Raw genomic sequence first — 12,637 nt, forward strand, 5'->3', positions numbered from 1 at the left:
AATCAAATAAACTTCAGAATAAGCCATGAATATTACTGCTGTTGATGCTGTGCTTTTGGGCAAACTGAAAATAAACTGAGTTTTGGTGGAGATTAATTTTTTATATAGAACTTCTATTTTTTTAAATGCTCCATTAAAAAGAGTTATTTTTCTCTTTTGCAGCTCAACCTTTCCTATACTGGTGTGCTCGCAACATGTCCTTCTGGAGCAGTATTTCCTTTAACCTGGCTGTCCTTATGAACCTGCTCGTGGCATTTTTCTATCCATTCAAAGGAATTCGAGGAGGTACCAATATTTAATATACAAAAATATGTGAACAAACAAGGGATAAGGAGCCAAGTTCCGTCCCCCACTTGTGTCTCTGCATCCCTGTTTACTTCAGTGGGGATAGCAGAACAGAAATCGGCTTTTTTTGTAATTGCCTTGATATCAATTGTGCTATTCTGACTTTTTCTTGAGGCATTTGGAAGGAAAACGTAGAGCCATGCTTTTTCCTAAGGGAAAAAATTATCAAAGACAGACATCCACCTTTAATCACTTGACTGTTCTACTTTGGTTTAAAGTTCTGTAATTACATATTGAACTAAGAATATGAGAAATGTTAATTTGTTGCTTTCCTTGAGCTTGCATTTTATTAACGCCATTTTCCATAAAACTTCTGTGGTTGCATAGCACTTCAGGAGGCCTCTGAGCGCTGGGGTTGGGTGAGTGAGATTACCCTGCGTTGGCAGGGGAGGCGTACGGGGGCGAAGGGACCTGCTTTGTGCCGTTAGGAATCGATGGAGAATACAGAAGAAGAACGTGTCTCCCCTCTGTTACTGTCTCTCCAGGAGACCCTTACCCTCCTGAGCACTCAGAGCAGAGTTTGCCTTACGGAGCGAGGAGGAACCACGTCCCCTGGCTCCGGAGGTTGCCTCTCCGAGGTTCCGTACCATCAGCGGCTAGCAGCTGGAACTTGCTATCATTTCTGATGTAAAGTGGGGCTTAACATGTGCAGTTCATGTGGGATTGCGCAATCTTGCTCTAATAGGTCTCCTGGAAGTTGCTTTTGATCCAAACAGTGGGTTTGTGCGACAGTGGTGGTTCTTAGAGCCAATTCAGTAAATACTCCCGGTGGAGTCCTGATGAGAATGAGCTGCTCTTCCTTAGGTCCAGCCTCTCCCAGGAGATGCACCCCAGGGCAGGTCGAGGGGTGGAATCTGGAAATCTGGAGAAATATTCTTGTGGATGCCTCTGTCCAGTTTATCCCTTGCAAAGCTGGTGTAAGGGAAATGACTAGCTAGGAGCTTTTTCCACATCCATGTCAACTGGAGTAAATAAGGACCCCAGCAGTAAAAGCTCCTTCTGGAGAGGGTGATTCATGTTCAAGCCTTCTCTTCCCTTTCTTTGAGATTCATCATGCAACGGGGCCAGTTAGATGCTTATCTTTTCCTGTTGAACTTCCATCTGCATCTTTCTCGCATCCATTGCTAGCTACAGAACCCAAAGACAATGCGGCTCAAAGATAGCAACAGCCTGAACCTAACAAAATTATCAGCTGAGCTCTGTGTATGCGGCGTAAAAGCCATTTCACCCCTTTTGCAGCTCACCAGTTAATTTAGACCGAGGAGAGTCGTAGTTTTGTCCAAGTAGTGTTCGATAGCAGCTTGTGGTCACAGTGTGGTAAAGGCAGCGGGTGTGGAAAACTTGTGTTTAGGGGTTCTGCATCCTGATAAAGCCTGTGAGAAGGTACAGGATTTTTTAGACCAAAGTTCAGTGTTCCTGAGAGGGGGAAGAGCATAGTTACCTTCTGCAACACCAGGCTGCGGTTTCGGCTGGTGTACCTCTGCATCGCACCCTGTGGCAGCAGACTGCGGGGCTACCTGGATCCCGTTCTGGCCGGCAGTCGGTTGAAGGGTTTTAACAAGCACAAAGAGCAACTGAATTTTCTGTCTCTAGTTTCAAAGATCACAGGTTAAAATTTAAAGGTCTGTATTTATGGCTGATAGGAAAGCTGGTAATTAAAGGAGTTCATTGAGATTACAAGTTGCAAGACTTGGCGGTGGGGGATCATTTGCCATTTTGAAGATGCCCTACCCTACATGCTTGAAATACTTTATCAGGTAACATTTTGATAAAATCTCTTCCTCTACTAGTTACAGTCAAAAATGAAAAATAAGTAAATACATGTGTATTTTATATTTAGCTTTTTTTAAGGAAAAAAACCCTCTTCAAAACAGACTGTTTGGGGGAAGTTGTCAGTGTCTTGAGTTGCTCAGACACGGTGAACCGAGCAGCTGATCAGCATCTGACTGTAGCAGAAGCTGTAAAACTTCTGACTTGAGGAGCAGAAACAAAACTGGATGCCTGGAATTCGATACCGCAACGGTGAGAATTCCAGAGACAGGGAGACCTTCCTGCTGGTTACACGCTCCTCCTGCCCGCAGTCGTGTAGCGGACTCCACGTGCTCGCAGCGAGGCTTTGACGTAGGTTGGGTGCAGAGGGTTGATGTCGAGTGACCGCTGGCTCGGCGAGCTCCGTTTGCCAAGGGCAAAGGCACTGCTCCCAGTCTGCTCCCAGTCTCTCTCCATCCCTGGAAAGGATTGGCGAGCCCGTGCCCTGAGCCCCACTCTTCCCTGCGAGTACTCGCCTGACCCGGGTCCCACTAAGGACTTTTCATGTCACGGCGTTGCACTCCTCGTGCTGATGAGCCGTCTGTGGTGTCGGGTCTTTCCAAGGTGGGTGTTACAGGCAATAGCTGAGGACTTCGTTAACTCTAGTTATTTTTGCAGGCCTGCTGGGAACTGCTGAAACTTGTGAAAGCAAATCCCTTCACGTGCCGTGGATGGCTTTGTGATAGCTGGGATGTTCAGACACCTGTGCAGGTGCCGGCAGGGTCCTTCAGGATCTGCCTCTCGTGGCAATTCTCAAGTCATTCCTAAATAAGCTTCTGCGCATTTTTTCTGTCTCTCCCCTTTCTGTGCAGTTTTATCGTTCCCACACGGGTGAGACTGTTTCGAGCTCTGCACCTTTTGCTGTTTGACAGCTCAAGTAGCGGTGGCAGCGTTGCTCTGGGATCCCAAACTCCCTTCAGACAGCGGAAACATCTGTTCAACTTTACGCTTATTAAGTTTTAATTTCCATCTATCTTCTGCTGTCTTTATTAATCTACAGTGATTTGGAACAAAATGAAATGGCTGCTCGTGGTAGTCAGATGAGAGTAATATTTCCTAAGCCATCTGAATTTGGGCGGGGGGAGGAAAAAGCCCTCAGCAAATATCTTGCCAATAAGACACAACAGTCCTCTGCGTATGTACTTGTAGAAGGGCTGCCGAGTGCTATGAAATTTGGGGGGGGTCTTGCCTTTTTGTCTGTTAAGGAGCCAGTCGCTTGAAGAAAAACTTCTCTTTTTGTGTCAGTTTTAAGAAAGAGACGTCTCTCATATTCTGCATAAACCCAGGGTAAATGGTATTTTCAGCTGAGTATTTTTTATGGCTCTTTCAGAGAACTGTATTTTTAGCAACATAGGCTTGATGTTATGTAAGCAGACAGTCTCATGGGACAGTCTAAATAGAACCAGAAATAGCAAGAGATGACAAAAACTGGTACGAGGTTTTTGACCAAAAGCATAATAGGAGAATCTGCTGTGAATCTGGACCTGGAGGAGTATGTTGTCTGTCTTCACCTACCCATTCAATGCCTCTACAGAACACATTAGCAAAATGCCTCTCCTTTTCAGCATTCAAGGTGTATAAGTAATGAACACTAAAATGAAGAATCCTATAATACTGGCGCTTATCATTTACATAACGCTTTAGTAACAAGTTTGTAATTAAAATCTGCTGAAGGCATTGGGCTCAGATGTTCCACTTACAGCTTTGAAATCGGTAATGTCTGAACATGAGCCTTAATGATGCTCCACCAGAGATAAGATAAAATGGCATTTAGTTGGTTATTTTGGGTTTGTTTTGTTTGGTTATACAAAGTATTGAATCGGGTTTCGGTTTTGCCTCTCTGCCCTAGGTACACTGGAGCCCCACTTGTCAGGCTTGCTGTGGACAGCTATGCTAATATCTCTGGCCATCGTTATAGCTCTGCCTAAGCCCCACGGCATCCGAGCCTTAATCGCTTCTACGATATTACGACTAATATTTTCAGTTGGTTTACAACCTACCTTATTTCTTCTGGGTGCATTCAACGTAAGTATTGAGTGGGCTTTTTTGAAGTTCTCTTGCATCTTACATAAGGGTTTCTTACCTGCTTGGGAAGATGTCAGGCAAAAATAGCCTGGGACATTGTGGTGGAACTGGTGGGAGAAGTAATTCCCTCTTTGGACTGTTCCTAGCAGAAGTGCTTTGCTGCTGTTCATTTAATTCTGGTTCCCCAGGCTGGAGACCTCTGAGGTTTTGCTCAGTTTTGCCACAGTCTAGAAACAGCTCCCACCCCAGCCAGAAATGTAAAGAAGTCTCTGTGACCCTGAAGTACATAGTTATTCGCTCAAACCCGTCTCCGTTCAGCGACTAAGCTACACTGTTTTCAGGGTTGTGTAAGATTCACTAAACAATGCATTTCCCCAATGTCTGTCTGCAGTCTACCTGCCAGCCAAAAGCTGACACTAAGCAGTTTTGCTACAGTAATGTGTGGACTGAGCGTGTAAGCTGAGCCACCGGAGAACTTCATTAACGCTCAAACCCGGATACTTGTGGTCTCCTGTGGCAAGTAAGCCAAAAGGGTTTCTCTCTGACTGAGTCAGCAGGAGCTGTGCAAAGATGTGTCTTCTCAAAGACCTTGCCTTCATTACAAAGTGCCCAGCTTTCAAGTGCATCATTTAATAGCGTTCCTTGTCTTCAAAAGGCATCACCACGTAGTACAGAGCCAGAGTTGCATTGCGAGGGTGGTGGTTGTTGCTGTTGGTAATCGTAGCGTTTAGCAGGTTCCAGGTAAGTTGAAGGCAGCTTTCCTTCTGGTGTTGACGGCTGGTGTTACACAGGAGGATTACTGGGTGCGTGATCCGAGAGTGAATTGCTGAGGGAATCTGGACTGCTTGCTTATTAGCAAGCAACAGGAGGTGTTTCAGAAACATACGGGTTGCTGTAGGCTAGAGAGTTACTTGACTGCAGAAAGTGCCATGCTTAGAACAGGGGGGGGGGGGGTGTGCTTTGGTTTTTTAGGAAGGCTTACCCCTCGCACCAGAAAGCATTTTTATGTTGTTCTTTAAATTTTAGTCTTGATGCCCTTTGACAACAAGCTGGAAACAGGAGTCAGTGCACACGTTTTCTTGGACATCTGCAGTTTTAGTTTTAGCTCACTGTCTCAGCCGTGCAGAAAAGGCAACAGAAAGCAGGTTTTGACTGACGTGTGAAATGCTGTCGTGTAACAGACAATTCAGCATGGTTCTCGATATCATCATGGAGCCAAGTTACCTCCAGCTTTGAAAAATTGCCTTTTTTTTCCTGAAAGCCACATGTTGTAACTAATACATTGTTAATCTTTCCTTAGGTCTGTAATAAAATCATTTTTCTGATGAGTTTTGTGGGTAACTGTGGAACCTTCACTAGAGGATACAAGGCAATGATCATGGATGTAGAGTTTCTTTATCACCTGCTGTACCTTCTGATTTGCGCTCTGGGGCTCTTCGTACATGAATTCTTTTATAGTTTGTTGGTAGGTATTCACTTTGCCCTCAGAGTGGTTTTCTGTCTGTGTTTGTAAAGTCCCATCTCGGACCTATCTAGATGTGTCATACACCGCTTGCTTTCTGTTTTACTACTGGGAAATTGTTGTACCAGCACTCGTTTGAGAACTGCACACTGGAGATTTTGCCTGGGAGAAGTTACGGTGGGAGGCTACGGGACTCCTGCTGCATCTCTTCTTCCTCATTCGTACGGACAAGCGGGGGCTTTCTTGTTCTTCTCACATATGCTACACAAGACGTGTTTAAGGTTAAATTTAGTTTAAATTGCTCGTTACAGTAAATGTGTATGCAGTTGCAATGAAGGTATTTAGCATTTCCCTGTGTATGTTAGTTCTCTTCTCAGACTTTGAAGGCATGGGGTCGCTAGGTTAGATGAATTGCTTGTGACCCTGCTCTGACATCCGAGATAATAAAACAGTTTAAAATGTCGTGACTTTAATATCAATACCTGGTGAAGGTTTAAGCCTTCTTAAGGTCATATAAGCTCTTACACGAGGGGAAAAAAAAATCTAGCCATAGAAATGTTAGCTGAACAGTAGGTACTTTTGGAGTTACCATGCTATGAGTAAGAGGCACACAGTCTTTAAGATGGTTTACTGTTATTGTCAACAAGTATAACATAGTGTCCATGCTTTTGGAGCAGTTGGTTATCTTTGGAGTGTCTCCTTAGCTGTAGCTAGACTCCAGACCTCACACGACTGACACGGATGCCTGGCATACGTGTTTTTTCTGTTTGGGGTGGAATTCATCTTGCAAAGCACAATACTTCTAAGAATAAGCACTGAAGGAGTATATCTAAGTGTTGGTGGAGAAAATGTGTCACTTTTAAAGCAAACCTTAAATCCCATTCAGAACACTCTATTTTTGTCCCTTTGTTTGATGCTTGCGACATCCTCTGGTACCTGAATTGGTTATTTTCTGTATTGATGTAGGTACAGTTTAACAAATACCTGTTCTCTCATTGTCAACCAGCATAGCCAGCAACCTGCCTGGGCTGTGCTGGTGAGTTGTCACAGACCCAGAGGGGTGAAAAATTAAGGAAGCAACTGTAAAGAAATTTAAACAAAGAATTTGGGGGGAAAATGTTGCTCATTTAATTATACACTCCATAAGCTAAGACTTAAAGGCAATAGCTAACTGTATTTTGAGATGCGTGACTTGCAGATTGTGATGGGGCAGATAGTACTATAAAAACAGATAAAACAGTATGTGTTAGGAGCTTTAAGTTGAAAGCACACACTGTATACCGAGCACTTAAGCAAGAATACCTGCCCTCGCACCAGGCAGGGACTTCTTCCCAAGCTGCTGCTCAGGACTAGATAGAGTCCGTGCAGTGCAGATGAAGAGGAGGGTACAGCTTACCTCCATTCTTCATGTTTCGACGTGCATGGCACAAGACTGGTACAGTGGGAGTGAGGGACCCCATCTCCCTTGCCTCCTGCTATATTTTGCTTTGCTGATATGTTAAATTTCAGATAATTATAAAAAGGCCAAAAAAAAAAAAAAGTGCTTTAAATGCTCTTTAAAAGATCAGATTGGTATTGTTAACGTGCTGCCCCATGTTACTCCAACACGTAGCATGCCACCAGTGGTATTGGTGGTTCATGTGAGAAACAGCCTTTGTTTTTTTGTTCGTTGTCTCCCAGCTCTTTGACTTGGTGTACCGAGAAGAGACCTTGCTGAACGTCATCAAGAGCGTCACCCGCAATGGGCGTTCCATCATCCTGACTGCTGTTCTCGCTCTCATCTTGGTCTACCTGTTCTCCATAGTGGGGTACCTCTTCTTCAAAGATGACTTTATCCTGGAAGTAGACAAGCTCCCTAATGAAACGTTATTGCCAGGTTGGTACCGGCGACTCGTTTCGACGATTTGTGTTGAAGAAAGTAATGGGCTTTTGTTCCCCGGGGCGTGCTGAGCGTCTTCCACCTTTTGCAAAACATACCGATTGCCTCACCAGTTCGACAATTTCTTCCTTACAAAGGACACTGTTTAAATAGAAAATAAAATTTTAAAACAATCAAATGGATTGGGGCAAATGGATACCCCAGTATTTTTACAAAACGCTGCAATCTGCTGCAGCATAAAGAGGGATGGGGAGGAGGAAGCCCTGGAGATAGCACTTGGGCTCTTCTGCACATGGTTGAGATTTATTTCTCCCCTCACTGTTTGCTATAACAGTTGAGATTATCTAATTCAGCTACACCTACTCCCTCCCCCAGTTTAATTACAAGCAGACTTTAGGTAGGCCATTGTGGAGAAGGCTCTGCACTGGGAGAATTCAGTTCTGCCTCGGTTTGCCAGCTCTCAAATGCTTATATTGGCTTTTAACGGTGGGGTTTAGTTTCGGCGTAACAAAAATTAGTATTTTAATTGAAATAACAGACTGAATATAAATGAAGGGCATCAAAGGACAACAAAGAGATGCTCCTGTTAAGTAGAGGTTTCTCTCTCTCATTCTGGTTTGCTCATAGTTTTATAGACTGTATTAACCTCCCTCAAATACTTGCTACAGTTTAAACTCTGTAGCAGACTTCTCTGTGCTGATCTTAGGTTGCTTATTGCAAGTTAAAAATTGCTTTTTTTTTTTTTTTTTTCCCCACCCTGCAGCATCAAGCTACTAACTTAGTGGGTGGGAAGCACAGTAATGAAATTTGTTAGAGGAGAGGTTGGGTTTTGTCTTGTTCTTTCTTTGGGGTTTTTTTCTGACACTTGAGCTATTCTGACAGGTATTATTTGACATTCACGCTATTTTTTCTAATTTTGCTGCCAGCCCTGTGAGAGACCCAAACCTCACTGACCCTATTATTTCACGTTTCCATGTGGCTGGAGAAATGCCAGAGATGTATCACTATGTGGCAGTAGGTTTGGTCTGATATTTGCAAGACGTTGAAAAGCAAGTTTTCAAGACACCTTCAAAATTCGTTGTGCACTAGAACGTAGTAATTTCGGAACAATTTCAATTACTCTCTCAGCTTTGGAGCTGATGCAAAATAAATGCACAACTTTGGTCTTTGATTCATAGAAATAAGAAGAATTTTATGTTTGAATTTAAAATCATTGAATGTGTAAATCAGAAAGTACCGTGCCCTTCTAAACTCTAGGATAATACACTGTTCTGAATCTGCCTAGTGATTGCACGCTGAATATGATGGGGTACCTTAATATCTGAGAAGTAATCTTGCAAAACGTACGAACCGTTAAACTATCCATTTGATTCATCACCTTCTGGTTTTAGATCGCGCAGAACCAGGTGAGACCATGACTGGAGAGTTTCTCTATTCAGATGTATGCAAAGCAGGTAGCAGTGAAAACTGTTCTTCAATCATTCCTTCAGACCGTGAGTATCTGCTGTTGAATTCGTAACTCACAACATGAGTGTTCACACTTTTTCTAGTTAAGCACCTGAAATTAAAGAAACAATAATTTCTTAAAAAATCCCATGTAATAAATCTGGGAGCAAAGCTATCATGAGACTATCTAACTTGAAATGGGATTAATTTAGGCCAACAGCATAAATAACATTTGTTACATGAAGTGATTAAACTAGGGAAACTTAGAACTAAACCATACTTTGATAAAACGCTGTCGTACTCTTTAATTTTCTACATCAATTTGAGAAGGAAGTGATGCAGTTTACCTCTTTGCAAAGTTTATTATTTTAAAACATTAGGCTATTAAATGTGATCTCAGAGGATAATACCCTGTGAAATATGGAGCAGAACATCGTTTATCATCAGCATTATTCTATCTAGCTAACTAAGGAAACTGTTTTTAATATCATGGCAGGAAGTACTCAATGGATTAAGTAGACAGGGTAGGTTTGGGGGTTTTTGAGATCAAAGTAGTGCATGCGAGATATTACTTGTAGCATAAGCGCCAGCCTCAGATTGGGTATTGAAATATTTCAGTTTTATTTTCTAGAGAATTACATTCTAGAAAATGTAATTTACTCCTCGGAGATTTATGACGCTGGCTGTGAGAGCCAGACGGAACATCACTGTATCTCTTAGAAGTGGAGCGCTCGTATGGTCAAATGTTTCAAAGGTCAATAATGGCCACAAGCCCATGCTCGCAAGAGGAGATGGTTCTGTTTTGCTTAAATGTCCTCTTTGATAAACTAAGATTCCAGACTGACACAGGAATAGCTGCTTTATTCAACTCTAGGAGGAGCGTGCTGCTTTGTCTTTGCTCTCGCTGCAGGAAGGGAAACTCCAGAGGTGTTTTTGTATCATAAATAATCAACCTGATATTGGGTCTTCTGTGGCCAGGGATATTAATGATGCCCAAATCTTTGGCCATTTCTCTACCATCTCTGGGTCTGGCTATTTCTGGATTGCATGGGGATTTGGGTCTTTCTAAGGCTGTCCGTGGGAAGGTGGGATCTGCTCATGAGCATTTGTATGATGAAATGAAAATCATGAGACTTTTAATGGGTACAGGGAGAGTATATGAGATTAGGTAATTGATTCTAGCAGTTCTGCAACTGAAACGGCGAAGTCGGAGGCTTCAGCCAAATGAAGAGAGGGTCAAAAAAAGTGTGTTACTTTTTTAGTAAAATGCTGTTTCCGTAAGCAGTGATATTTTAGCCATTTGAAAAATACGAGTCGAAGTTGCCATTTTGAGTGCAGCCCAAAGGCTGTGCAATCTGTTAGGCACCAAGGGAGAGTGTAAGAGGCAACACTTTGTCCTCTGAGCTGTCAGAAAGCTATGATTCTGTATAAACAGGCATCTGGTGATCTGAGCTATGCATGCTAACAGAAATGGAAAGAGATACTTAACCAAGTCAAAGACAGCAGTTCAAGCACAAAAGGAAACTCTGCTGGTGGGGAGAGGAGGGCAGGCTGGAGCCGGAGCAGAGACCTGCTCCCGTGGTCGGCTCTTCGCAAGAGCTAAGGGGGTTTGCGACGCTGGCTGGAAACCCGGCAGTTTTCGCAAAGGGGGGAGAGAGCATAACCGGCAAAGAATGAGGAGAATTACTTAAAACTGATCTTCTTGCCTTTGAAACGTGTCTTTGCTTGCTGTGTTAATAGAACTGATTGCTGAAGAAATGGAGGAAGAGAATAAAGAGCATACGTGCGAGACGTTACTGATGTGCATTGTTACTGTACTGAGTCATGGGCTCAGGAGTGGGGGTGGAGTAGGTGATGTGCTCAGGAAACCATCCAAAGAGGTAAATTATCACTGAATGGGGGTGGAAGAGTGATAACCACGTCGGGCTGGGGATCTAGTTCTGCTGGGGAAAACGTGTATGCACTCCCTTTAAACAGAAGTAGGATAATTGCGACTAGAAGGGACCACACTTTCTCTCTGTGCGATATTGTTAAATCTCTGTAGTATCAGATTAAACGGCAGCCAGTTCAAACAAGCTTCCACCCATCCTTTTTGGGGGGATTTTTTAGCCCGAGGGCTGTCCAGAATGGGGCCCGAAGGACCAGAAGTGGTATAGCCCAACAGTCTGTGCTTTGGGAGTATGGGATCTGAAGAAATAAGTACAAGCTAGTGAAAGAGTAACGTGAGGTAGCAGAATGAAACTGCAGTGGTAGCTGATACCATGCTAGTGGCACGAGCTTCTGTGGAGAGCATCCCTAGGGAAAGGTAGGATGTGTAAAACCGGGCATGGATGAGGGGACAGGGACCGAGATGGGTTGGAGCTGGGACTGTGGGAAGGAAGGCAGGCTGTTGTCTGGAGCCATCATCAGAGAGCCAGGACCAGTCAAAGCAGCAGGAACTTTTCATAATACCCAAAGCTGCCCATATAGCTGGTTCTTTTTAGATGTTTGTCTCCATTTAAGTCTCAGGCTGTCATTCCCCAAAACCATGTTAGGGGCCAAAGGAGCAGTCTCAGTCGGAGTGAATGCTTTTCTGTTATTATCTGCAATTTCAAAGTGTTTTCTAATGTGCAGCCTTATTTTCAGCTTACAATGATTTGGAAGTTACATAATTCTTAATAAAAGTTTGGCACCCAACTGGCAGGATGATTCTGAAAATGGGGGTTGGGTGTTCAGGTATTCAGGCCTGCAATAAATATGAAATGGATACTGGGAAGTCCAACTTAATGTCCACATACATGGTTGTTAGCATAAATGAAATGAATACTATTCAATTTCAGCAGAAGATTTTATGGTCAACACTGCTACTATATTGATATATAAGCAGATTAATATAAGGATATAATTTGGATGGGCTTGCAGGGTGGGGGTGAGGGGACAACAAATTTCAATGTGTGTGAGAGAGAAGAGGACCGACTTGGACACACAGTAGGCAGAACAAGCAGCTCTATAGAGATTGCATACTGGTAGCTGACTAATTTGGCTTTTCTTTCAGTAATCTTGCATTTTAGTTTCACTTAATGTTTTGAGTTGTAAGTTATCATTGGAGAGCATCAGAAATGGAGGCTCTGAAGGGAGGGGTTGTGGGGCAGCGTACTCCGTTGCTGAACTGAGAAAGGCATGGTAAGGGTTAGATGTGCACGTATTTGGGTTGTTAATTATTAAAATATGTATCTTGCAGGAACCTCTCTTTGCTGCTAGAGTGATATATGATCTGTTATTCTTCTTCATGGTCATCATTATTGTCCTTAACCTGATTTTTGGTGTGATCATTGACACTTTTGCTGATTTAAGGAGTGAGAAACAGAAGAAAGAAGAAATTTTAAAAACGACTTGCTTTATTTGTGGTAAGTGTAGAAACACACTCAAGAGTAAGGGGTTACTCTCTCAAAGTGAGAGATAGCTGCAAACTTGCAGGAAACAGGAGTCTGGAATTTCTGGCTGTTCCTACCTTGCATTCCTCAGCTGGTTGATATTCTCAGGTACCACACACATCGGAGCCTGGCAGCGGGAAGAGAGGGGGAATGTATGCTCGGTATACTGTTTTTTCCTCAGCTCCTTAGTTTCTGTTTCTCCTGTGCTTCAAAGAATAGTTTCCTATTCGAATGGGAGAGATTTTTATAAACAGTTGT

The 12,637-nt window shown here is 43.2% G+C and overlaps 1 protein-coding gene across 12 annotated transcripts in view; it reads left to right on the forward strand.

The window, feature by feature from the left end:
* Nucleotides 1-12,637, forward strand: part of ITPR1 (inositol 1,4,5-trisphosphate receptor type 1) — a 184,718-nt gene that overhangs the window by 152,877 nt on the left and 19,204 nt on the right. For all 12 annotated transcript variants that reach the window (XM_049827170.1, XM_049827158.1, XM_049827159.1 and 9 more), the window contains 7 exons: nt 163-285; nt 4,004-4,179; nt 5,480-5,644; nt 7,322-7,517; nt 8,912-9,013; nt 10,707-10,846; nt 12,187-12,352. In XM_049827170.1, coding sequence (XP_049683127.1) covers nt 163-285; nt 4,004-4,179; nt 5,480-5,644; nt 7,322-7,517; nt 8,912-9,013; nt 10,707-10,846; nt 12,187-12,352 — 1,068 coding nt within the window. The remainder of the gene's footprint in view (nt 1-162; nt 286-4,003; nt 4,180-5,479; nt 5,645-7,321; nt 7,518-8,911; nt 9,014-10,706; nt 10,847-12,186; nt 12,353-12,637) is intronic.

This window comes from Accipiter gentilis, chromosome 23, assembly GCF_929443795.1.
Source record: "Accipiter gentilis chromosome 23, bAccGen1.1, whole genome shotgun sequence".
NCBI classification, from domain to species: Eukaryota; Metazoa; Chordata; class Aves; order Accipitriformes; family Accipitridae; genus Astur; species Astur gentilis.